This window comes from Pseudonaja textilis, chromosome Z, assembly GCF_049901715.1.
Source record: "Pseudonaja textilis isolate UNSWEBS1 chromosome Z, rPseTex1.2, whole genome shotgun sequence".
Classification (NCBI taxonomy): domain Eukaryota; kingdom Metazoa; phylum Chordata; class Lepidosauria; order Squamata; family Elapidae; genus Pseudonaja; species Pseudonaja textilis.
The window spans coordinates 89,359,034-89,386,206 of NC_142008.1; the positions used below are offsets into that span (position 1 = coordinate 89,359,034).

The following is a 27,173-nucleotide window of genomic DNA, read 5'->3' on the forward strand; positions in this document are numbered from 1 at the left end:
TGTGAACAGATAATAATGATATATTTAAAATATTAAATGTGATTGTATTAGTTGTATTTTGTATTATCATTTTACTTTATAGCTTAATGAGGAGCATAAATATACCTTAAGTTGAGTATCAAATCCTTATGAGCAATGGCCTTTTTCTATTTTGTTTTTTTTCCAAAGGAAAAATAAGAACTTTACATTTCAGATTTAACAGGACCACTTCTCTCTGATAGATCAACTTGGGGAGTTATAATTTGTTTATATTTTAAAAGTCCAAGATTGAGCCATGATTTCATATTCTGCTGTTGTACAATAATACATTCACTACATTCTAATTTTCTCTTACTTGCTATGGAGAATTGTGGTAAGCCTTAAATGTGGACACTTCTAATCTCTTCTTGGCAATAACACACACACACACACACATGCATACACACAGACACATCCCTGGTGATTTTCAAATCACATATTCACATTAAAAATAGTGGGAATAGGAACATGGATTTTATTATACCTATTGGATTACATGTGTCATCCCTCTCTTAAGCCTGAAAATTTTTGTAGGCTATGGCAAATCAAGGACACTATAACCTTGAAGTAAACACAATTGTCTACACTAAGTGTGAGCAGTATTATTTTGGTCTTGACCTCTATCAGCTTGTTGATGAGATGAAATGTTTTTGGATTCATTTGATTGTATTTACAACCTAATCTACTAAACTACTCCATTATAATGGGAACTGCCTGAGGGTAGGAGTCTAGAGAGGGTGGCCAGTGGGCTGAGGTCAAAATGAGGTTAAACCATGTTAACACATACCAATACAACCCTCCATTGTTCTTTTTCTCTCTTGAGATTTTTTTCTCCCTAAATAGCTTGTATTGTCCTGGCCAAACAGCTTTACTTAGCTGTTTTCAAGAGTACTAAGGGGGTGGGATTCCACTGAAGAAACCAATTTAGAGCCATTAGTTTGGATTTAAGGGTGCTTTTTATTTCTTATGGTTGACTGTTGCAATAGTTCCTTTGGGAGTTGGATTCCGAGCTTGCTGAAAAGGTCTTGGGCATTCCTTGTCACTCCTAAGAACATAAATTCAGAACTATATAAAGAGCCTGCTTACCAGAGTGCTATACTTCATTCTGACATAGTTTGATAATATCCTGTATTAATTTGTAGACACACCCCTCCAAGCAATAGAGTAGAGTTTTGAGTAGTTTAGCTGAACGCAACTTCACTTAGAATCATGCACTTGTAAATAAGTGACAAGCCTCAGAGCTCTTATTGAGGAAGGGGAGAATCAGTGGTTTATGCAGTTTCCAGAATTTCATAGCATTTTTTAAAAAATACATTAAAACATATTCTTGACAACAACATAAGTGGTTTCCCACTGCTGCTTCTGGGATTACTTAGTGACTTGGATTTACATATTTAGCTTTTTTTCTTTATTTATTTCTATCCCATCTTAATTATTTTTAACATTAACATATCTAATAGTCCTTCCTCCTCCTATTTTCCACACAACAGCAATCCTGTGAGATTGACTGGCCCAAAGTCACTCAGCTGACTTTCATGCGTGAGACAAGATTAAAACTCAACGGTCTCCTAGTTTCTGGACGAGCGGCTTAATCACTAGTCAAAAAAAATGCATAAAAATTTATTTAAATGTATTAATTAAAGTATAATTGCTTAAAAACGTATCTAGAATGATATTGCAAGCACCGTTCTTCATGTCTGTTTTTGGAACCCATTTTTAATGTAATGTATTTAATTTTAGGGACATGGTGGCTCAGTGGCTAAGATGCTGAGCTTGTTGATCAGAAAGGTTGGCAGTTCGGTAGTTCGAATTCCCAGTGCCATATAATGGAGTGAGCTCCCATTAGTTGTCCTAGCTTCTGCCAACCTAGCAATTTGAAAACATGTAAAAATGCAAGTAGAAAAATAGGGACCATTTTGGTGGGAAGGTAACAGCATTCCGTGCACCTTTGGCATTTAGGCATGCTGGCCACAGGACCACGGAGATGTCTTCAGACAGTGCTCTCTTGGGCTTTGTAATGGAGATGAGCACCACCCCCTAGAGTCAGAAACAACTAGCATGTATATGCAAGGGGAACCTTTGTCTTTTTATTTAATTTTAGTATAAATGGTAATCAAAATTTATATGACCAAGACATTGTTAGTTACAAAATATGGAACCAGTGGTTCCAAACATCTAGATTGCACCACTGTTAACTAAGAAATCCTAACCACATTTCTTCTTAAAAGAAATGGGATTATTATTAGTATTATTTATTATTAGTTAAGGGATATCTTATTGCTTCATTATGATAATCATTGAGAGAATAAATATTTTATGAAGACGGGTGCATTCAGTAGCATGATCCATTTCCCAATACTTAACACAAAGCAATTGTTATTCAGGATTCAGGTAGTGAGGATTCTGGTAAGATAAGTTAGATCTATCATCTCTTTTCTATTGTCTTGCTTGGATTGAAGGCTGCTGCATTTCAGATTATAATGTTTTGTTTTGTTTTCAGAGAAGCAGAGTCCTTCAAGGAGCAGGGAAATGCATTTTATGCCAAAAAGGACTACAACGAAGCATACAATTACTATACAAAAGCAATAGGTGAGGATGAAAAGGAAAGGGATGGGAAATCTGAAAACTTTGGGCACTCCCAAGTGTAGATCATGAAGGCCTTTTATTTCCTTCAGTTGGAAATGTTTCTATTCTAGCATGTATGAATTGGCTCAGATGGATAATTCTTTACAGCAGTTAAATCCAGCATTTTTAATCAGAAAACCATTTAATACATACAGAATAAAGATTTTCATGTATATCAGTATATCCGTCTACGTTATATTCTTTGATTCATGGCTGTCCTAGAGATACAGTATGGGTCTAAAACACAGTGTGTAAATAGCCTACTGTAAGCACAGAGATCTTTCTTAATATCAAAGTACTGTTCCTTGCAGTTATGAAAAATCAGGGGGGAATTCATGGCGTATTTGATCGAGAAACCAAATAGATCTTTCATGAATTAAGTAGTGATTAGTCATTACCCTATTTCTCTTATTAGTTGCTTTGTATTCTTTATGTTTCTGTAGCAAAGGCACAAACAAGTCTTTAATGCTCTTTGCAAACCTGTGCAAACTGGCCAGTTTATTTTGTATATCAAAATAAAAACCTTATTATAATTATTAAATAAAAAGTAAAATCTGCTTTGTGGAGAGAAAGAGTTCAAAATCTTGCAGAATAGCACGTAACTTTTTCTTTCTTTTTGAAAATGTCTTCAAAAAGAGGTACAATGCAGAACAAATGAGTTCTTTACTGCTTCTAAATTAACTACTATCTTCTTGTTTCTTATCTTCCAGATACATGTCCCAGCAATGCCAGTTATTATGGAAACCGTGCTGCCACTCTCATGATGTTAGGCAAATTTCGGGAGGCCCTGGGGGATGCTCAGCAATCAGTCAGAATGGACGATAGCTTTCTGAGGGTATGTGAATCACATGTGTAGCTCTCCTGATCCTGCACTATACTGGCTTGCTTTTATAATGTTCTTACCTTCTCAGGGACATTTAAGGGAAGGAAAATGCCATCTATCTCTGGGGAATGCCATGGCTGCCAGTCGCTGCTTCCAACGAGTTAAAGAATTGGATGATAAAAATGCACAGGCAGAGCAAGAGGTAAGGTTTTGAACACAAGGTTTGGGCAGGGGTGGGATTCTCCCGGTTCGGACCGGTTCGGGGGAACCCTTAGCTACGCTGATCAGCTGGCTCCGAACTAGTTCGATCCAACAATCATGTCGGCCCGCCACTGCACTGTACTCACCTATATCTACTCAGCTGAGTTGCGTGGCAGAGCAGATTGCCGCACCTCAGCTGTGTTACTTCCCTGAGGTAACATTGAAGGTAAGTAATTGCAGTAGCTGTGCACGTGTGTTTTAGGTGTGCAAAGCGCGTGATTAGCAAACTGGTTGTTATACTGGGAGAATCCCACTCTTGTTTGGGTGATTGATCTGGTTCAGCAGCCCTTGTTTGATTGATAAAAGTCCCAAGATATGTTGCACTGGATTATATTAATTTAGTTAGCCCTTCTTTTGAATACCAAATTTCATCTTGTTTCTTATCTTCCAGATACATGTCTCAGCAATGCTAAATTTCATTTTGAATGTATACAGTTATTCCAGTTTTCAGTTACACACAGGACATTAGTGAATTAAACATTTTGTCCCTTGTCCTAGCTATAAGTCTGAGTAGAAGAAATACTGTATCTCTTCCAGTCTTTGTTTGATGAGAAAACTTCCTTTTCTTTTTATATACAAAATTTCTGGATTTTCTTTAAAACCCTTCATGTTCTTTCTAGAACTATGCTTATCCTTAACCATTTCTTTAAAAGATATAATTTTGAATCTGTCAATATATTATTAAAATTAATGTACAGAACGTATATGTGTGTGTGTGTGAGACACAAAAACATTTGAGATATTAATGATAAGATCTATAAAATGATTCCTTCTCTGGTTTGAATTGTCCATTTGTTCTTCCATTTGCCTTAAGTGCACAGTTAATACAATTAGCATTTATATTAACCCGGTTTTTGAAATTATCTAACTTTATTTAAATCCTAAAAATCAACAGCTGTTGCTCAATCACAGTTCTTTTACAAATGGATGATTTTGCACAGATGGAAAACACCTTCAGTTTTAGTCATGTCTCAGAACTTTCTCCAGACTTTGCCCTTTTTATCTCAACAAATCAGTTGTGAGTTTGACTAAAACGAAGTGTGGGAATCTTTTGGCAGCACTTATGCTTTATTTGTTAGGCTTAGTCTGATATTTAAAAATCCCACTCTCAGTAGGTTGCTCATAATATCCTAGAGCAGGGGTCCCCAACCACCGGGCCGCGGACCGGTACCGGGCCGTGGATCATTTGGTACCAGGCCGCAAAGAAAATAAAAATAAAATAAAAATGGCGGCTTTCTTCGCCTTCGGTGAATGCTGCTGGGATCAGGGATCACGGACACAAATGAAAGAAGGGGAGGGAGGAAGCAACCAAAGCCTGTCCTGCTCTCCGGCTCAGCGGCTTCGGTTTCCTCCCGCCTCGTTCCTCTCTCAGTCGCTCTCTCGCTCCTCCACCAGCCCAGGAAGAAACTGCTTCAAAGAAGCTGGCAGGGTGGCTTTTCCTGTTGGCGCAGCTCCTCTGAAGCGCCCGTTCACCCCCACCCCGCCGCCTGCGGTTCAATCCAGTGCTCCGTTTTCCTGCCTGCCTGCCTTCATTTCTGGTTGTTTCGGAGCAGCTTGAGTAAAAGAGGCGAATAGTTATTATTCTCAGCCGAAACTGCTCCGAAACAACCAGAAATGAAGGCAGGCAGGCAGGCAGAACGGAGCACTGGATTGAACCGCAGGCGGCGGGGTGGGGGTGAATGGGCGCTTCGGAGGAGCTGCGTCGACAGGAAAAGCCTCCCTGCCGGCTTCTTTGAAGCAGTTTCTTCCTGGGCTGGTGGAGGAGTGAGAGAGCGACTGAAGAGGAACAAGGCAGACATCTGAGGGATAAGGCTGAGGGAGGGAGGGCTGAGAGGCGGGGCTTCTCAGCCATCCTGCAGGAATTTCTCCTGAGCCTCCCTGAACTTGGTGGTTTGCTGGCAGACGTTTTATTACCCGACTAGGTAACAACATCAGATGTTATCAAGTCAGGTAATGAAGAGTCTGCAAGCAAACCACCAAACTCGGACTCCTCCCCTCCTTGGAAAAGTGTGTCTCTCCCTCCCCCCCCGCCGGTCCTTGAAAAAGTGTTTCTGGGTGAAACTGTCCTAGAGGACCCAGTTTGAGGACCCATGTTGCATTATGCTGACTCCTTTATATGTGGGGTATAATGCTAATGTAAACAGTTACCCTGTACAGAAGTATAACTCTTACAGTATAACCCTCCAGATGTATGCAAAACAGAGGACAGAAATTCTGCCCACAAGCGCTACAGCGTATCTTAAAATACTGCCTGAATATATTCAGGGACATTAGAAGTTGTGTATGCTAGAAACTTGATTCTTAATCATAACATACATCCTGAAGATATATTGGCTATAAGACATTGTGTATGTTATATTAGCATGTATTATTAAGATTATGTTGAAAATTGATCGTTAAATATTGTTTATCAAAAAGAAAGGTATCATAATGAAGTTCAGATATGAAATTTAAAGCATTAGATTAGACTCCCCAGTGTTGCTGTCCATGAAATACAGTGAGCTATTGCTCTCAGAATTATGGCTAATATCTGATTGAGAATCCTGTAGATTCATTCAGTAGTTAAATATATCTACAGGACAACAGAATGCCTGATGTCCTACAAACAGTTAATATTTCTAATCTGATATGATGCTTTCTGTTCCAGCTGAAGAGTGCCAAAGCTGTTCTAGATTATGAGAAAATTGCTGAAGTTGACTTTGAAAAACGGGACTTCCGAAAGGTGATAAAGATTACTTGATATGTATATATATGTGTTGTGTAATTAGGAAGAGAGGGAGAGACTGTTTAGTTGGGGCCATGAGATTCCTTTCGTGCTTTCAGAATTACTTAATTCATCCTACCTTTTCATGAATGGGAAACAGGAGGTTTATTTCACCACCACTACCATCACAAGTGTTTCAAACCTCTAACTCTCCCTGTCTTTTTTTTTTTGTCTCTTTTGAGTAACAAATTTGTCTTAATTACTCTTCAGCAAGATGGTATTGTTGCTTAGCCCCACTATTTCAGTGTTAAGTCCTCTGTCTGACCTAGTGAATTCTTACTATGCTGCTTTCTAATTGCCAAGAGCAGCTGGTTCACCAGAGACAATCTGAAGTTTGTCTTAAGGAAGAAATCTGCTTTGTCTGACATTTGAGCAAGCTCTATTTAGGCTTCTCTGTCCCTTATGCATTATCAAATACATCCCTTGTTTCTGGAGAAGAAACTCCTCCTTTTTGTGGCTCCATCATCTGGAGTGTCTCGGCACTTTCCACAGCACCCAGTGGTGATGTCACCTGTGAGAAGAGTTGGGGGAAGGGAATTTGAGAATCCAGCTGAGCCTGAAACCAACAATGCCCTCTTCATATGCAGCTAGCTGAGAGACCATGAGAACACTCACTGAGGCCTGAAATTCAGGTTCATCGTTTGTCATACTAGCTGCTGCTTCATTGAAGCCACTTTTATTTTATCATTTTCAGCTTCTTGAATTTCTAATACAATATTTACCAAAATTTCTGCAATCACAGAACACTGAATAAACATTCAGAAAAATGAGACACTTTCCCTACAGTTTCACTTTTAAGAGCACAGGAGTTAATATTTTCAGATCAATAAGATAAAGTTTATAGCTGCCTTTGTGTATGCCTTCCCATCTTTTCCATTCTTAAATGTTTTTAAGCTGAAATATGTACCTGCAAAATAAAGTATACATAGTTCTTGACTTAACAACCACAATTGAGCCCAAAATTTCTATTGTTAAGCAAGACATTTGTTAAGTGACTTTTGCCCCATTTTACAACCTTTCTTGCTGCAGTTGTTAAGTGAATTACTGCAGTTTGATAAGTTAGTAACCCAGTCATTAATGATTCTGATTTCCCCATTGACTTTGCTTGTTAGAAGGTCATAAAAGGTTAAGACACAGCAAAGGTCGTATATATGAACCAGGGATGGGACAGTGAGCAGGCTTGTCCCATGAACACAGAGAAGCTGTGACAGATGAACTAATGGACTTATGCAGACTCAGTCCATACTTTAAATAATTATTTAGAAAAGCTTATTTAGAATATAATTATTTAGAAAAGCTTTTACCCCAGAATACAGAAGTATGCAGAATAGATACTGGTGTATTCTTAGGCCATATCTGTGCTAGTCACATAGAAGTTGGGGCAAAGGCATCTAGTTTAAAGATTGAAAGTGGTTTAGGTGAAGAGTGTGGAAAATGGATTGTAGTCTATAGCTTACATTTTTTCTTATTCCTCCCCCACACACACATACACACACCAAGAGAAACATTCCAAAAGAAGAACATCTAAAGAGCAAAGATGCATCTACTATCATCTACTGTCCATATTCATGTTTTGCATTTTTAAGTAGTACTCACAATCCCCCTGCCCCATTTTGTGATTATGGCATATTTGGGTTTAAGTTTACTTTGCTCCCAGAACAAGTTTCATCCAATAATTTCTATGAAAAAAGAATATGTGCTTCACCTGTTAATACTTCTGGGAATGGCTACATGCATATTTTCAATTAAGCGTCACTTATAAAAGAAAGATATTCTTATGTTCTTACAAGAGTAACTTACAGATGGGAAGTTATTGTTGCATACTAGAAAGATTTCGTTCATGTAATTTTCCCCTGGAAAATTCTGGAGATTAGACCTGCAGAAAGCCTCATCTTATGTGTTTTGGGGGGTTAGATTTCCCACTGCTTCTAGGTAGAAAAGTTTTATATCAGGTATTACATGTGAATGACCTTAATCAGGGAGTAATAGCAGTTTAGGTACTTGAGTTGTGTGTTTGTTTGTGCTTCTTAAACTTCTCTACATACCCTCGTTAAAAGGTTCATAAGACTTTTGGGAGAAGCTTTCAAACACCAAGCTTTGGTGTTTGAAAATTAGTACCATTTCAAAGCCTTAGGCTAACTTGCAAGAGATATGGATCCTATCCAAAAGAACTTTTATGTAGATCTATAAGTATACTTATTTTATAATGTATGAAATAAATCCGACTTATGGTGGTATGTTGTCAACATTTTCCATAGTAACCAGTAATGTGATATGCTGCCTCTGAACATATTGACCCTTATTTAGCTATTAAGACCAAAAGCTGCTAAGAGATACCGATATATACATTAACCATACACTTTGTGAATTATGAGTTAAATGGAAAAGATACTAATTTTTGCCTATGCTGAATTTTGTTCCAGAGCAGACCTCCTAGCTATTATAGATTATTCAAGCTGCATGCCTATCTTCAGCAGGCCTAGGGTTCCCTCCAAACCAATATCTTGAATTTTTGTGTTCTGTTTTTTTTTCTCTTTGTGTCTATTCCCCAGGTTGTCTTTTGTATGGATCGTGCTCTAGAATTTGCCCCTGCCTGTCACCGGTTCAAAATCCTCAAAGCAGAATGTTTAGCTTTGCTAGGTCGCTATTCTGAAGCCCAGTCTGTTATAAGGTAAGAACTATAATAGGTTTTATGAGAAAGCCTATATGTATAAATAATAATGTAGTCAACACTGAGAGCAATATCTCATGTCCCTGATACTAATAAAAAGACTGGAACTATGCTTTTACATTATCTAGTATTGAGAAGACACAGTGGCACCCAAAATAGTTTTTATTTCTCTAAGTTACAGTGGAGTATATGTTTGTGCGTTTTTGCTTTTTTCATTTTTGCAAAAACCAGAGTTTTTAAGACTACTAACTGGAATGCATTGTGAAAATAAAGGGATGGGAAAGGAGAGGAATGGAGGAATGGAAATAGAGGAATGGAATTAAAATAAACTAGTGGAACGATCGTTAAGTAATTTGAGGAGAATCAACAAGGATATGAATAAAGATGTTGAGAAGTAAATTCAATTTCTTGTTCAGAAGTGCACAGCCACAGAAAAAGAGCAAGTGAGTAACAGCTAAATTTGGCATAACACTCTTCCCTTTCCTGTTAAGCTGAACTAGCGGAAGACCCACAAGGACAGGATGAAGATAACTTCAATCCTGCCCAAACAAGTTAACTATTCTAATCGTTCCGCCAGGTTCAGAATTTACAGCAAATTGTATAAATTGGTGTTTAATGAAAAATGAACAACCTGGGAAATTAAAATTCCCCCACTAGTGTGCATAATTGACTAAAGCGTTTTTAGTTCTAAAGAGGTATCTTTGTGTCCACAGGGGTCCTGGCAGAAAACAAAATAAAATGCAATGGGAGCTTTCAAAAAAATATTTTATGTACACCATCCCAAAGTCATTTTGTGAGATGAGGAACTATACAAATGTGGTTATATATAAAAATACTCATGGGTATACTTGTTTTGAAATTAACAGAAAGGAACTGGAATGGAAATGGTCCACTAGAATAAAAGCAACAACAACAACAAAAAGCCAGGAATTAGAGAAAAGGAAAGACAGTAGACAACTAGAAAGGATGTTGTCTTTGTCTGGAAACTGCAGTGAGGCATCATGTATTGATTTGAAGTACTCACATATTGTTATGCTACAGGTTGTTTACAGTATTGGTGTCTTGGTTTGAGAATGTACCCAGCTCTGTTTCTGTCCTGTGATTTTTTTTTTCCTCTGCTCCTGCGCTCTGTATTTAGTGACATCTTGCGAATAGATGCAACAAATGCTGATGCTCTCTATGTCCGAGGACTTTGCCTTTACTATGAGGACTGCATCGAGAAGGCTGTGCAGTTCTTCGTCCAGGCACTAAAAATGGCTCCTGACCACGATAAAGCCTGCCTTGCCTGCCGTGTAAGCATCAAAAGAAATGCTGGGGAGATATATGGGCTTTCTGACAGGCCTGGGCGGGGTGTGACTTTCCAAATCTTGCTGATACACAACCCCAATGTCCAGTGGTGAAGGATGCTACTAGTTACAGCATCCTGGAGTTGCTAAAAATGTTTTAAATAAATACTTTAAAGATGTAGAGGTTCAACTCTTGACTTACTCGAATTTTTCCAAAGGGGTCCCAAGAATATACTTTGGAAATGCTAAATTTCATGCAATGTTCAAAAGAAGATAGATGGTGGTAGGTAGCAGCTAGAAATCTGCTTTTGCTATTACATTACTAAAGCAGGTGCTAAGCTGAGTATTTTCAAACTGAGTAGAGAAGAAATCCTATCATCTGCATAATAATCTCTTTCCTTCCAAATATTATTAATTGCTTCATACTGCACAACTTTGGCAATGTATTGAGATGTGTCCAGAACACTTCTCTCCATTTGCTAGATCTTGAGATTGGGAATTGGATAATTCTTTAATAGAAATATTTGTGCGAGTTAGCCAACTAAGATATGCTAAGACAGCCCGAGGTTTTTTTTAATTACTCAAAGACTTTCATTATCTTTTGACCCACTTCTTCCTTCAGAATGCCAAAGCTCTGAAAGCAAAGAAAGATGAAGGTAACAAGGCTTTCAAGGAAGGGAATTATAAGCTGGCCTTCACACTTTATACAGAGGCTCTAGCAATAGATCCAAACAACAGGAAAACCAATGCCAAACTCTACTGCAATCGTGGAACTGTTAATTCCAAAGTAAGTGCCCAAGTAGAGTCTTTTTTTGTTTAGATCAGGTATCTCTGAAGCCTTCTAACACAAACAGTTTTAAATGTGGGAGACGTTACCTCAACTCTCTCCTTATTGCAATGTATAATACAAAAGGGCTTGAAGAATCTTTTAACCTTCAATTATAAAAGATCATGAAGGCCACATTAGAAGAAGTCTTCTCACCACTGAAACCTGAAATAACAAAGATGAGAAATTGTTCAGAATAGCAGTGCCTCTATGTTTGTTTGCTTGTTTATTTAAATCCTGACAAATCTTACTGTATGTCAAAGAGTTGAACCATAGCGGTGCCTGTAGCATTTGTTCTAACTTATCTCTAGATTTACAAGTATTGTACCTGAGTGATTTGGGTTTGTCTCAAAAGCAATTTGATTACTAATAAATGTGGAGGGTGGATATAGGGTCTCTTTAATTTTTAACTCAGCTACTGTTGTGTGATGCTGAAACTGAGTAACACAATGTGTTCTATTTGAATTAAGTAAACAGCATTTTTAAAACCTGAAAAAAATTGTGGAGATTAACAGAACTGATGAAATAAGAATAAAATCAAGGAGTCATTCTACGAACACTCAAGTATAGAAAGAAAACCACTAAGATAAGGACATTATCTTTTTTTGCATCTTGCATTTTAAAGCTTCCAAAAATTATCAAGTGCTTAATGCATTTGGTCGATCATTTCTGCAGCACTTGGAACAGCAGGAAAAATATAGCTATTGAAATCTGGTCCATCACTATTGTTGAAAAGAAAAAAGTCTGGTTCATTTACAAGTCCCAGACTGTGAATTGAATTGAAGATTTAAGAACAAGAACAACAACAACCACAACAATAACAACAGATCAAGACCCCAGGGTAACTGATAATAGAGATAATTTAGATATGGAGCAGTAAGTTCTGGAGAAAAGGAAGGAAATCAGAGAAATTGATGAGGAACAGAAGCAAGAGCTGAATCAGTTGTTGAACTGACCACCAGAACTAGCTGAGAAAATTAAGACTCAGGTGGAAAATACCTCGGTTATTCGTACTTTCCATGGCGCCACTAGCAACCATTTTGAACAAAACAACTGGGTTATAAATTAACAAAAAAAGGTTGAAAATTTCCCATTTACTCTACTTGGATGATTTAAAATTGTTTGGAAAAACAAAAGCTGAATTGAGCTCACTGCTGAAAAGCACTGAGGAGTTTAGCAGAGACATTGAAATGCAATTTGGCATTGACAAATGTAAGACAATTGTTGAAATTAAGGTAGGAAAAATTGTTGAAGGATTTGAATAATAATAATAATGAAGAGTTGAAAAAAGCAGTAACACCAGAAGAAGGGTACAAGTACTTAGGAGTTTTGGAAGTCTTTGATCTGTTGCACAATCAAGTCAAGGAAACTAGTTCAACAAAATACATAAAGCAAGTCTGGAAAATTTTAAGATCAAAGGTAAGTGGAAAAAATATCATGAAGTCAATTAAAACCTCGGCAGTGCCTGCAATACAATACTCAACTGGAATAATTGATTTGACTCAGCTAGAACTTGATAACTTGAATTGAAAAACAAGAAAACTAATGATAATGCATCATGTTCTGCATCCAAAAAGTGATATTGATCGATTGTACCTGCCTAGATCTCAGTGTAGCAGAGGACTCTTACAGGTGAAACAAACTGGAAGGGGAAAAACATGGCATAAATGACTACATAAAAAAGCAAAAGAGCCTCTATTAAAAGAGGTGAACAAAGGAAATCTCTTAAAAACAACAAGATTGAAAACAGAATATCGAAAGGAAACAAATGAGCACTGAGTTTCTAACTGGAAAAAGAAGTCTATGCACAGTCAATACTGAAGGACATTGAAGGAGAGATAGATACAAAGCTAACATGGAGATGGTTGAGATCAGGGAGGTGAAGAAAGAAATTAAAAGCTTCCCAAAAACAATTCCATGAAAGCAAAAATTCAGCATGTCAGTGACAACAGCAAATGTTGCTTATGCAGTGAGAAAGATGAAACAGCAGATCACCTTATCAATGGCTACAGCAAAATCTCACAAACTGATTATCTATAATGTCATGATAGAGTTGCCAAAATCATACATTGGAAGCTTTGCCAGAAGTTTGAGTTCAAATGCTGCAAAAAATACTGGGAACATCAAATTGACAAAGTTCTTGAAAATAAACAGGTCAAAATCTTGTGGGACTTTTGAATCCAAACAGACATCTGGCCCACAACACACCTGACATTGCTATTGTGGAAAAGAAAGAAGTCTGGTTCATTGATATGGCAATACCAGGTGAATACGACTTGAAGAGAAACTGCTAGAAAAAAATGAAATACTGTGATCTACCAATTGAAGTTGAGCAATTGTGGAGGAAGAAATCAATGGTTGAACCAATAGTTATAGGAAGGCTTGGCACAATATCCAAAGGGTTGCCTAGATATATGGAAATTTTGAACTTATCAGGCCTGAATATTCTGACTTTGCAAAAAAAAAACCCATCTTACTCAGAACTGCCTATATACTCAGACATTACCTTAATAGCTCTTAGGTCCTTGGTTAGGTCTTGAACTGTTAAGTTTGTACCAGTTCCAGACTATGAATCAAATTGAAGATTAAATCAATAATAATAATAATAATGATGATGATGATGTTAGAATATATGATAAGGTATCAAAAAGCCATCATCTAAACTTGCTTAAAGACCTGTCAAAGCAAATGAAGTTTGAAGTAGAGATATATTGTTTTTTATCTTAGTGACTAAAAATAATGCCAAAGAGTTTAGTTCCTAATCTTGGTGTTTGCCTTTCAGCTTGGAAAGCTATGCGAAGCAATAGGAGACTGTACAAGTGCTATCAAGCTGGACGACACATACATCAAGGCCTATCTAAGAAGAGCACAGTGGTAAGGATGGGCATCTAAAACTGGAAGGGAGTGGAATACCTGATTTAGTAATTTAAAAAAAGTTTTTTAAACTGAACAAAAAATGGTGGCAGGGAGATTTATCATTAGTGTCAGGACTTCAACAAATCCACCCCCATTCAAATCATAAGTCTCTAGCCGCATCTCACAGAAAAGAAAATGGATTTATTAGAAGTGGCCATGTTGGGGTTAGCTGGATGCAGCCAATACTAAAATACATCATTCATTTCCCCCTTGACCCTGATCTCCCCCCTCCCCCCACCTCCTGGATGTGTATTCTCCAATGGGACACATCTATCCCCAAGAGTCATCAATAATGCTCTCCAGTAATATCCTTGCGCTCCGACAACTTTGGGTTTCCAGGGTGATTATCTAGGCACTTAAGGAATGCCTTGTTTCCCCAACTCCCTTTTTCTGGCAGCTAAAAAGACCAAAGGAGTATCTTTTTAGTTGACATTTAGCTATCCTCACTTCTTGAAGGTGACCTGTACAACACAAAAAGAAAACAAATTTATTACAGGTATGTGAACCTTCCCCCCGAGGTTAATTTGGTTTTTTTGCATGAAACCTTGTCACAAGGCAATCAGCTTGGACATTTCTACTCTTTACCCAAGATGCCTCTGATAGAGGGTAGCCCTTGCACTTGATTAAATATTGGAGATCCTGTATCACCTCAAATTGAGAATTCACTATACCTCATAATGGGTTTGGCCCCCTGTGACCATGGTATCTAGGGGTTCACGAGGTGGTGGCCTCAGGGTTGATCCCACCTCAGGTTTTAAGAGGTTACTATGGAATACCGGGTGTATTTTCCCTAATAGTCTGTCATAAATATGAACCTTTTGACAAGCATCTGAATTTTGACCATGAGGATGCTGCAATGACTGTAAGTTGAAAAGTAGTCATTTCAGTGTCATTTAATTTTTAAAAAAAATAAATTTTATTGGTTTTTAAAAACAAACATACAAACAAAACATAAAACATCTTTTTTGAAGGCAGCATAACCCTGGGTTACATCTCTTCATACAGACACAAATTCAAGTTCATGCTCATTTTAATATTCCATTCCATATCTTATTATTATTCCACATTGTCTACATAGCTTCTCCCCTCTTTTTAATTTTCTTAATTTTATTTTATTTATTTCATCTCAATTCAAATCATTGTAGTTATATCCTTTGTCTGTCCTGTTTCAACGGTCTACTATCTCTTCTCATTAAACAAAATTTCTCCTGTAATCACTGATTGGAGTATGACACCTTTATATCTTTCCCCTAAAATTATAACACTTAATATAATACATAACTTCCATTCGGATTCTGCTTGGTACATTCTAAAACTACACATTGTATTCTTAAAAAAAGAAAAAATTATAAATGTATAATATAATTAAAACAACAATCCATCCCAATTCAATTCTATCATTTATATTAATATTCATTTAAATCTTAACATTTTGCACATTACTTTTCAAATAAATATCTTACTTCTGTGGGAACAATTATAAACTTTCCATAGTTAATTCCCCCCCACCTTCACTTATATTTTATTAAAATATTGACTAATTAAAATGTTCCCGTTCCTTCCTAATTCGATTTTCTCATTTATTTCATTTCATTTATTTTATTCACAAACATTTCACCAAACCACACCAACTACTTTATCCCTCTTTTTAATCATATGTTATTTCCAATTTTCTAAAATTATTTCTATTACAAATATAACAAAACAATCTTATGTACCTTCACAGAATCCCTTTTTCAGTTAGATTTTCACCCATTATCTCTAAATAGGTCTTGTTTCTTTACATCTTGCTCCAAACCTTTGTAACTTCTCTTCCTTTCCTTCTTCCCTCTCTTCTTCTCTCTCCCCTTTTACCCCCGTCTCTCCACCTCCATTTCCTCTTCTGTATTCCCCTTTTCTGTTGCTTTCCAACATTATATCCACTTTTCAAATTATTTTTCCCTTCTTTGGTTGTTTTTTTAAGTCTTAAATTCTCCGTACTCTTTCCCCGCTTTCCCCTTTCTTCCCCAAAAAGAGTTACTTGTGGATTAAAGATGGCTTCTTCTTTGTCCCAGTCTTCTTGTTTTGCAGTCTTTTCTTGTTGTTTCTCGTAGTTGCAGATCTCCATTTCTAAGAATTGAAAAACGAAACCAAAAAAAACCCTTCTCTTCTTGTACATCTTCTTTGTATTTTTTAAGTTCCATTTTCAATTCATCCAGAAATGATGCCATTGTAAAAAAATTTAAACAACTACCCAATTGATTTTAGTCATTCAAATATAATAACCAAAAATCCAAAAGTCACCAAGCAATCCAAATACACAAGGCTGTTCCTTTTTACACTTTCACTTTCTCTTCCTGGGGTTACTATTTAGTTGCAAAGTTTCAGTTAAAATGTATCTTTTAGAAGTCTTGTTGAAATTTTACTTTAGATTCTTTTGAAATCCAGGCAGTCTGGATTTTGCCCTTATTCTTTTCCTCTCCCTTCCTGCTTATAGAAGAAAAAGTTTTTAATATCCAGAAATCTTTATTGTCCCTTCAGTATTTAGTTATATTTTCAGCTTAATTGCCTGTTAATGCCAAAGCGGATTTTTCCGATTTTTTATTCAGATCTCTTAGTTAATGTAAGGAAGGAGAGAGAAGAGGGGGGAAAACACTTTCCCCTTTCACTTTCCTTCGCTGCTTCTGACTCTTCTTTGGGAGCAGTGTTATCTTTTATAAAATTTAAATTCCAGGGTACCTTAATTGTTGCTTTTTAACCCGGTCAGCCAAAACTTTCACTTCTTATCTTCCTCCTGCACTTTCTTTTCCAGTTGAGCGCTTCTTTGAGGTGGCCATTTCTGACCACCGCTCCTACCGCCTTTGGGAAAGGGAGTTTGACCAGCTGAAGAGGAGAGATGCGGCTCTCCTCGACCCTGCTGGCGATCTCCCCCCTCTTCACCACCTCTACGGGGTGGCTTAGCCCTGAAACCAGCCGGCTCGGGGCGCTCCAGCGGTGAGCCCAGGCAAAAACAGCGCACGATTGTGGATTCCTGCCTGTCGCCAAAGCCCTTCAAACCGGAAGTCAGTGCCATTGTAATTTTGAATGGTCACTAAATGAACTGTTGTAAATTGGGGACTACCTGTATATACAGAAGTTAATCCTGTTAATTTCAAGGGACATGTAGTTTCCAGAATAAAGTTATTGGCTTCATGAAATGGAAGGTAGGAACAGAGGGTGAAAGGAATGGTTCTTAAATCGAGGGCTGCCTGTATGGACTTCAACCTCCAGGATTCCCCAGCCTTCTTTTTGCTGCAGATCCCATATCCAGTGTCAAGGTGAAGAGATGAGACAGCATTTTATCAATAAAAATTTAATTTTTAAATTATTCGCTTTATATGATCACAATCTTAAAACCAGACCTACAGATGTAAAGATATAGGAAGATTTCATGTAAGAAAAACTGGAATATTTTCTAGCTGCTAACCAATCTCCCTGATTCTAACACATATACTAGGTAAATAACAAGTTTCAACAGAACACATCAAATCCCAGGGAGGACCATTTACCTATAAAGCCAAAGGACAAAGGGAGAGGCAGTGCCGGCGGCAGGAAGCAGATCAACCCACAATCCTGTAAATCCCAAAGCTAGTGCCTTTAAAAGAGAAGACCCCCTAGAAAGCATATACACACACCAGTCCTTCTGCGCTGAAAAGATAAATAGCTAAAAAGACATGCAAGCAGCACGGGGGAGAATGATATCAGCTTGCGCAGATGAGACCAGCCAAATTGGCTCTGCTGAGCCTGGAGAGGACTCCTGCTGAGAAGCTGGGGAATGTGGTTTTTGAGCAAGCCCTAGGGGTTGTTTCAAATTGCGATGGGACTGGTTTTTTTCGCTGCTGACAGAGCGACCAGACCGAAGGTGCTGCTGAGCACAGCAGAGACTGTTTGGCCAGGCAAATTAACCTCCCCACATGCTTTCAAAATGGATTCCTGGGTGCTGCGCTGCAATGTAGAAACAGGAAATGGAGCAGCTAGCACAAGGGGAGCAGGAGGAACAGAGAAGAGAAGGACAGCAGCCGCCTCCTTACCTCATGCCGGCCACTCCATTTACATTGTCCCAATTTGCTTTCAGCATTGACATCCAAACAGTCAGGCTGACCGAGGAGGGGGGGAATCCCTTGGATATTCAGGCATTGGGACGAAGTCCATGTTGCTCACTACTTTGAAGGGGTTTAGTCCCGTGCTACTGTGAACAGCATTATTATACGTGACCTCTGCAAAAGGCAAGAGGTCCGCCCAATCCGATTGCTGATAATTCACGTAGCATCTCAGATACTGCTCTACCATGGCATTCAATCTCTCTGCCCGCCCCCCCCCCAATTGGTGCTTGGATGAAAGGCTTAGCTAAGACTCTAGGACAACCCAATAGTCCACAGGAACTCCCTCCAAAATTTGGCCATGAACTGGACTTCTTTATCTGCTTCAGTATTGGGTGTCAATACTGAAAACATTAATTCCAAACAATGCTAGGAAAGACTAATAATCTAAGAAGTAGTGAAGATACAGCTTATCTTTTGATTTAGGGTGTCCTGATATCTAATACCAGCTGAGAGAATTGATTGAATTGGGAAGAATATCAATGTAGTCCTTTTTTAGCAACCTCAACTAGGCCAGCAATTTGGTCATTAAGCAAAGCTTTCCTTTGCTATATAGACCTGCCAAGATCATAAATATGAGGATTGAGGAGCATGGTGGCTCATGTGGTTAGGATGCTGGGTTGACAATTAGCAAGCCTATGTGCGAGACCCAAGGGTTGCTGTGTAGTGGGGGCAAGCACCTTCATTCACTCCAGCTCCTATCAACCTAGCATTTTGAAAGCAAGTAATCACAAGTAGGTAAATAGATAACCGCTTTGGTGGGTGCTTTAATGAGGACATGAAAAGAGCCCCCTATAATGTCACTAGCTAATCTTCTCCACACAAATGGAAAGGGACAGGGCAGGATCTTCATAATTGCAAGTGGTTGCTAAATGAGGCAATTGCTAAACTATAAAAAACAAATGTTTTCCTTTTTGAACAATTTCTCCATGTACTCTCATTTTTACATCAAGAGCTCTCTCATTTTTACATTTGAGAAGTTTAGAATTATATTCTTGTTTCTGCTCACTTCACATTTCATCCCAAGCCTTTAAGGTAATTGGTGTTAAAATGCACCAGATCCAAAACTATTTCATGAATTTCTGCTAGATTCAGCTCCAGTACTCTGTTGATTCAGGTGGTCTAGAAATCAGGTCATGTTGCTTATCATATCAAATTTGATTTTCTGTAAATCACTTTTCTATACAGCACTTCCTCCCTGATTTGGTAGGAACTTAGATATTGTTCATAGCTGAAAAATGGGTTAGGAGTGATTTTTCCTTCCCTTCAACTCAAATCATTTTCTGATTTTTTTCTTGATGTAATTTGTATCTTGTTTTGAGGCTTATAAGGTTAATTATGCTTCTGCCTAGCTACATGGACACAGAGCAGTATGAAGATGCTGTGAGAGATTATGAAAAGGTTTACCAGACAGAGAAAACTAAAGGTAAACATAGAGCATGTGGTTCTGGATTTGACTGGCCTTTTTTCTAATATAATCCAAGCTGCAACTTCTTTTATGGTGGCTAGGGATGACGGGTACACTAGCTCAGTATTGCTAAAAATCGGTTTTAACTATTATTTTCACAGTCTTATTTGATTTATATCACACTTTTTCACTCAAGAGCTCAAGGCAGCATGCATAGTGCTCTTTCCTAGTTTTAGTCCCAGCAACAACCCTCTGAGTTAGGCTTGTCTGAACGAGAGCAATTGTGTGAAGTCAGACTTCCATAGCTAGGGCCATTCTAGAACCCGGATCGTAGCAATTATATCTCATTGGTATAATTTAAGTGATAATAGATAACACAAGAGCTATTGGGTCATCCTTTCAGAGATACTTACTTACTTACCACTTGCCCACTTCTGTGCACACCCTCCCTGATCCTTTCCATGTCTTCCTCATACTATCTCACACCCCCATGCACCTTCTTTCCTAACCCTCTCCCACAGGACTTGTGTGCACTCACCTCCTCATACACACATACCATCCCTGTGCACTCCCTCATTCACTCCCCCAACAGCAGCCATTTACCTATTTGGCAGCCTGGGATTTCCAACTTCTTGGCAGCTTTTCCTTGTGGGAAGCTGGCAGAGAGCATTGGAAATGATGATCACATGACTGTGGCAGCCAAGTTTCAGTTCTACTTGAATTAAAGATTTCAGGTTTTGGACACATTATTTAAGTTACCCTTTGAGGTACATTGATTGTAAAATGATTGTCCTATGATGCATAGTTTTAGTCAATTACAAACAGACAAATGGGAGATTTTTAATAGTATATGGTTAGATTCCAGACAAGCAATTGTTGATAGCTGTATCTGCAATTAGTTTATCCACTTTTAAAAATAAATTAATTTGGGAGCGATCATCCTATCAAATGGAGGCAAATCTTTTCTGTTATATATTACATCAAAATGTGCTTTATTAGTCCTGAATTTTCTCATACTTAGCCTGCTTGTAGGAGACTTACATTCAGTGTGTAATTTGTTCTTGCAGCTAAAACTTTTCCCTCTGATATATTGTAGAACACAAACAGCTACTCAAGAATGCACAGATGGAATTGAAAAAGAGTAAGAGGAAAGATTACTACAAGATCCTGGGTGTGGATAAGAATGCATCTGAAGATGAAATTAAAAAAGCATACCGGAAACGGGCCCTAATGCATCACCCAGGTATAAAAATCACAAGATCTATTGCCCTAGTTCCACTGCTAACTTCTTCAACCGAATGTCATGAAAGAAATATACTCAATAATATAAACTTTTTCACTAAGGCTTCTCTGTTCCTGTTTGTTTAGTGCGAGACCCTCCTCTCTCCTGTTTTATCATTGCCCAAGCTTTGATTGGGTGAACCAAGGTGGGGTGAGAATGTAGGTGTCTCAGAAAATAATATTGCTGGACTTTTGAGTCACTACAGAAATTGTGATTATCATTGTGCTAGCAGCTTAACTGGTAAATGGTAATATTTGAAAAGGTGCATTGGTATGAGGTTTTTTTTTCCACCAGCCAGTTTGATACTGCTACATTTTCAATAAGCCTCATGAAGACAGAATAAGTGACTTGAGGATTCCTTTTTATTTTCCTTCTGATTAAGTTGTTGAGTTCTAACTTCTCTGGAACTGAGAGTGCTCAGCCACGAGTCCCTTCAATAGGAGCAAGAGGAGAATATTCAAAAGTACTGAAGAAGCTTGTTTTTCTTTTCTTGTTTAGAAAGTGGCATGATGCAATTTCAATTTTTACAGCTCTATTTAAAATGGAATAATTGCTCCATTGTCATCCTCTACTATTCTCTCAACACAGTTACGTACAATACACTGTAAAACACATGGTTTCACACCCTCCCCTTATTACTGCATGGCATTTATCCAAGCACGTTTAAATAACTCAAATATAAAATTCCTAATATTTTCATAAAAATATAATACTGGAATAAACTTTCAGATCAAAAAATTATAGAAGTTCCAAAGGAGCTAGGAAACTACAGGTAATCCTCAGGTTATGACAGTTCACTTAACTGGTTTAAAGTTATGATACCCCCGCTAACATAATATAGTGAAGTATCTTTGTTTTTTAGTGCCAGAATCAGTTTGTCCATTTCTGCACATTTTGAAATTTTTTCAATAATCTTCATCTGATGGAATTTGATGTTGTTTCCAGTATTGAGCGAAAGCTAATCTGGCCGCTGTTAGGATGTGTATTGTTATGTATTTGGCTTTTTTGGAAATTGGTTTATCAAAAATCCCTAGCAGGAAGGACTCTGGTTTGTATTCGATCTGCTCTTTGGTAATTTCTTCCAACCAAGTTTTGATTTTCTTCCGGTACTTTTGGGTTTCTGTACAAGTCCACCACATATGGAAAAATGTTCCTTCTTTTTTCCTGCACTTCCAGCAATGCGGACTCGTATTAGGGTGCATCTTCGCTAATCTTGAAGGGGGAAAGTGCCATCTATAAAACATTTTGTAAAGGTTTTCCTTATATGCTGCTGATTTGGTGATCTTATTATTTTTGCCCCAGACTTTCTCCCATTCCGCTAAAGTGATGCTGCGCCCTACGTTCCTACTCCACGCCCTACGTTCCTATTTCCTTTTCGATTTCTTCTTCCAATTCTGTTTCTAATAAGTAATTATAGAATTTTGTTATGTTTTTTTAATCTGGTCTTAATAAAATTTTATCTAATTGTTGAGGTTTATTATTAATTCCGAATTCTTTCTTGTCTTGTTTGTATCTACTTTGGATCTGGAGGTAGACCCATTAATCAATTTTTTGTCCTTGCTCCTGGAGTTCCTGCCTCAGTTTCAAATTTCCTTGTGGGTTCAATAGATCTTTGTATTTAATCATTTTGGTAATCTCCAAATTGTTTGGGTGAATCATCGCCTCCATAGTTGAAATCCATATTGGTACTTTTGTATAATGTTTTTTCTGTATTTTCTTCCAAATTGTTAATAGTGCGTCTCTGATTAAGTATCTATGAAAATATTTTTGACTGGTTTTCCTTACATCCCATAAAAAGGCATGCCACCCCCTTTGTAAATCATGGCCTTCTAGGAACAATATCCTTTCGTTGGATAAGTTCACCCAATCCTTCAGCCAAACCAATGAGGTAGCCATATGGTATAACTCCCAGTTTGGGAATGCTAACCCTCCCCTGCTCTTTATATCCTGCATTGCTTTAACGTTTATTCTGGGTTTTTTACCTTGCCAAATGAATTTCAGGGTTATTCTATTGAGTTCTTCAAAGAACTTTTTGTGCAATTTAATTTGGATCATTTGGAATAAGTACAAGAATTTGGGGAGAATGTTCATTTTAATGGTGGCGATCCGACCTAGTAGTGAAATTTAAAGTTTGCCCCATGATTCTAAATCTTTCTTTATCTGGTATATCAATTTATCATAATTGTTTTCTTTAAGTGTCTTACAGTGTGATGTTAGCCAAATTCCTAAATATTTCACTTTCTTTGTCACTTGTATATGCATTGTTTCTTCTAGTTCTATTTTCTGTTTTTCTGTTAGAATTTTAGTCATTAATTTGGTTTTTTTTCTATTTATTTTAAGCCCTGCTACTGCTCCAAATTTCTCCAATTCACTCATCAGATTTAGACCTCATCTATTGGTTCTTCAATAAAGAAAATCATATCATCCGCAAATGCTTGCAATTTATATTCCTCTTTCTTAACCGTTAATCTCTTTATATCTGAATTCCGCCTGATTCACATTAATAATGTCTCCAATGCTAATATGAAGAGCAGCGGAGAGAGTGGGCAGCCCTGTCTCACTCCTTTTTCTATCTTTATTGGGCGAGTACATTCCCCATTTATTATTATATTAGCTTGTTGTGTGTCATATATAGTTGTTATGATATTTTCAAATTTGGTGCCCAGATTCAAATTATAAATTTTTTGAATTAAGAATTGCCAGTTTAGATTATCGAAAGCCTTCTCTGCGTCTAAGAACATCAGTGCTACTTGTTTTTCAGGGTGGGCTTCATAAAATTCTAGCGCGTCTAATACTATTCTTAAGTTGTTTTTTATTTGCCTAGTTGAAAGAAATCCATTTTGATCTTCGTGTATATACAAATTTAACATTCTCTTTAGTCTGTTTGCTATAATAGAGGTGAATATTCTATAATCAGTATTTAAGAGTGAAATCAGCCTGTAATTATTTATATATCTGGGGTCCATATCCTCCTTCAGGATCAGCGAGATCAACGCCCCCCTCCACGAGTCCAGCATCCTGGCTGCCAATAAAACATCATTAAAAACTTCCACCATAAGTGGTCCAATTTGTTCTACTATTACCTTGTACAGCTCCCCTGGAATCCCATCAGGGCCTGGAGTTTTGTTATTTTTCTGGTTCTCTATTGCTGATTTCAATTTCGCTTCAGTGATATCTTTATTCAGTAGTTCTACCATTTCTTCCTCAATTACCTTGTCCGTTACTTCGTCTAAGTAATTTCTTATTCTATCCTCACTAATGTCTTCTTTTTTATATAGATCTTCAAAGTATTTATGGGTGATTTCTTTTTTCCGTTCTGTTTCTTGATATATGTCTCCCTTACTATCAATTAATTGATATATCAATCTCTTTTCTTTCTTTTTTTTTAACTTGTAAGCCATCTTCCTGACTTGTTGGCATGTTCAAAATAGGTTTGTCTGGTCAAATTCAAATTCATGGTCATTTTCTCTTGTTCAATTAAATTCAATTTGTGTTTAACTAATCTTATCTGATTTTGCAATTTTAAATCTTTTGGGCTATTCTGTAGGAGGGTTTCTAGCTCCTTAATTCTTTATTGTAATTCGTTTTGTTGGGAATATTTTTTCTTGTTTCTCTTGGCGATATAAGAGATAATGTTGTACCTCTTATTACCGCCTTCATTGTGTCCCAAATATTTTGTTTCGTGGTTTCTCCATTATCGTTTTCTTTTATTAAAAAATTTAATTCTTTAATTTATTAATATATTCTTTCTCTCTTATTAAGTGAGTATTTAGCGTTCATCTTTTCTTTGGTTTTGCCCTGCCCTTCCATATTATCTGAATTCGGTTATGATCTGCCCATTCGTTAGGCAAAATTTTCACTTCTTTTGTCTCATTTGCTATTTCCCCATTCATCCATGCCATGTTTATCCTTGTCCATATTTGGTGGGGATTTGAATAGAATGTAAATTGTTTTTTTTCAGGGTGTAATCTTCGCCATATATCTGTCAAGTTTAGTTCTTTCATCATTTCCCTACAGATCTTAGGGAGCTCTCTCTTCCCCTTTTTATTCTTTCCGCCATCACTGTGGTCTTTTTGAAATTCAGCAATAGAGTTGAAGTCTCCAATAATGCAAATGTTTCTCTTTTGCAATTCAACCAATTTTCTATATAGGTGTTTAAAAAACTCCTTTTGATCTCCATTTGGGGCATAAATTACTACTAAGAGAATTGAGATGTTATTAATCCAAATCTGCAAGCCCAGTCCTTCTTTCCGAAACCGACCATACTAGCTCTGACTTCAGATCTTCTTTCACATATACTGCAATTCCCTTCTTTTTCTCCTCATCCGCTGGTGTGGTAAATAACTTTCCTAATTTCGGGCATTCTAAATATTTTTCATCCTTCTTCTTTATATGCGTTTCTTGTAGGCATATTATATCGCCATTTTGTTGGATTAATTTGGTTAATATCCTTTTTCTTTTATTTGTTGAATTTAAGCCGTTTATGTTTATTGATAGTAGTTTTTTTCCTTCTCCCATCTATTCAGTTCTGTTTCGCTCTTTGATGTGTAACAATTCCTCTCTCTTCTTGCGCTTGTGTTTGTGTGGTTCCTTCTGTCTTTTGTTGTAAATGAGTATTCTCTTGGTTCCCTGCAGTTCCAGTACTATTTTTGTATCCACCAAGTTCTTCTTGACAATTTGTTTCCAATTCCTCCCTACTACTTTGCTCCTGTGGGCCCACCATCCGTTCGTAAAAATCCTGAGCTTTTTCCGTAGTGTCTATTTTGATTTTCCTCTCTTTCCACAACACTAGCATCCCTTCTGGAATAAGCCATTTGAATGTAATTCTTTTCTGGTTTAGGTAGGCTGCCAGAAACTTGTAATCACGCCTTTGTTCCCTTACTCTCCTCGGTATCTGTTTAAGGATCACAATTTCTTTGTCTTTGTACGTTATTGTTTTATCTCTAGAGGTTCTATATATCATATCTCGGACACATCTTCTGGTGAATCGTATGTGGACTTTCCTAGAGCATTTGTGGCGTCTTGCATAGTTTGTATTGACCCGGTAAACTTCATCGAACTCTTTTTGAATGTCATCTTTAGCCATCTTCAATAGACCGGCCAGAATCTCTGCCATCAAATATTCCAGGTCTTCCTCTTTGGATTCTGCTACATTTTGAAATCTTAAGTAGGTTGTTGCCTTGTCCATCTCTAGGAGGATCAATGAGTCCACCATTTCTTTGCTCGTGTTTTTAAGATCTTCATCCACTCTTTCTAATTCTCTTTCCGTTCTTTCCATTCTTTTCTCTACCTCTTTTATTATAACTTCATTTTTCTCCAAGGCCTGCTGCAATACTCCCACTTTGTCCTCTACTTTGAAGATGTCTGCCTTCATTTCTGCCTTTAGTTTCCCCATCTCTTCCTTCAGATTGTTAATATCTGCTCTTGTTTCACTGTGATTTTTAATCATTGTTTCTTGCAGTCTTGTCAGTGAGTCCTGTAAGGTTAGAAACATTGCTTGGATGTTAGCATTCGAAATGCTAGTTTGCTTCTCTATTGGTAGTGTTTCCTCTATTGTTTTTTGTGCCATAGGTGAAGTTGTTGCCAAGGTGGTTGTTATTGTAGGGTTGACCTTTCTGCCGGATTTCAGTGCTGTGGTGGTTGTAGAAGTCATTTCCTTTATAATTTGTTTTTGTTGTTGTACAATGCTAAATATATTGTTCCAATTTGGCATTCAGTATTCTTAACTCTGTTACTAATATTAACCAAGATCTATCAATCTATTAAATAACTATATTCTCAACTAATTGGTAAGATGTATATGTATTTCTCTGATTAAACTTAAATATAAAGCAACCTTAACTACAAAATATATTACCTTCATAAATATAGTAACACTATAAATTATAATATTAATCTAGAAAGCTCTAAAGTTGTTAAATAACTTATACTTAATGTTCTTACTATCTCCCCTATATTCCCATTCAAAATATAACAGTCCCTATTGCTATTAACTTAACTAGATTAATTAATCCAATATTTTAACAATCTTCTATTTCTTTACTGGATCTGCATATTTATCGAAAAAAAGACAGAAGAAAAGCAAGCATATTTCAAGATAACATAACACCAACTAATACAAAGGAAAGGAGTCTATTTTAAGTAAATATATATACAAAGAAGAGAGTAAAAGGAA

The 27,173-nt window shown here is 37.2% G+C and overlaps 1 protein-coding gene across 2 annotated transcripts in view; it reads left to right on the forward strand.

Annotated features, from left to right (window-relative positions):
* DNAJC7 (DnaJ heat shock protein family (Hsp40) member C7) overlaps nt 1-27,173 on the forward strand; it is a 54,331-nt gene that overhangs the window by 16,630 nt on the left and 10,528 nt on the right. The window contains exons 2-11 of one of the 2 annotated variants that reach the window (XM_026718286.2): nt 2,519-2,607; nt 3,354-3,478; nt 3,555-3,668; nt 6,375-6,449; nt 9,044-9,162; nt 10,301-10,454; nt 11,071-11,235; nt 14,057-14,148; nt 19,661-19,734; nt 20,813-20,959. In XM_026718286.2, the coding sequence (XP_026574071.1) occupies nt 2,519-2,607; nt 3,354-3,478; nt 3,555-3,668; nt 6,375-6,449; nt 9,044-9,162; nt 10,301-10,454; nt 11,071-11,235; nt 14,057-14,148; nt 19,661-19,734; nt 20,813-20,959 (1,154 nt within the window). The remainder of the gene's footprint in view (nt 1-2,518; nt 2,608-3,353; nt 3,479-3,554; nt 3,669-6,374; nt 6,450-9,043; nt 9,163-10,300; nt 10,455-11,070; nt 11,236-14,056; nt 14,149-19,660; nt 19,735-20,812; nt 20,960-27,173) is intronic. The other variant, XM_026718288.2, reaches the window with a different exon arrangement.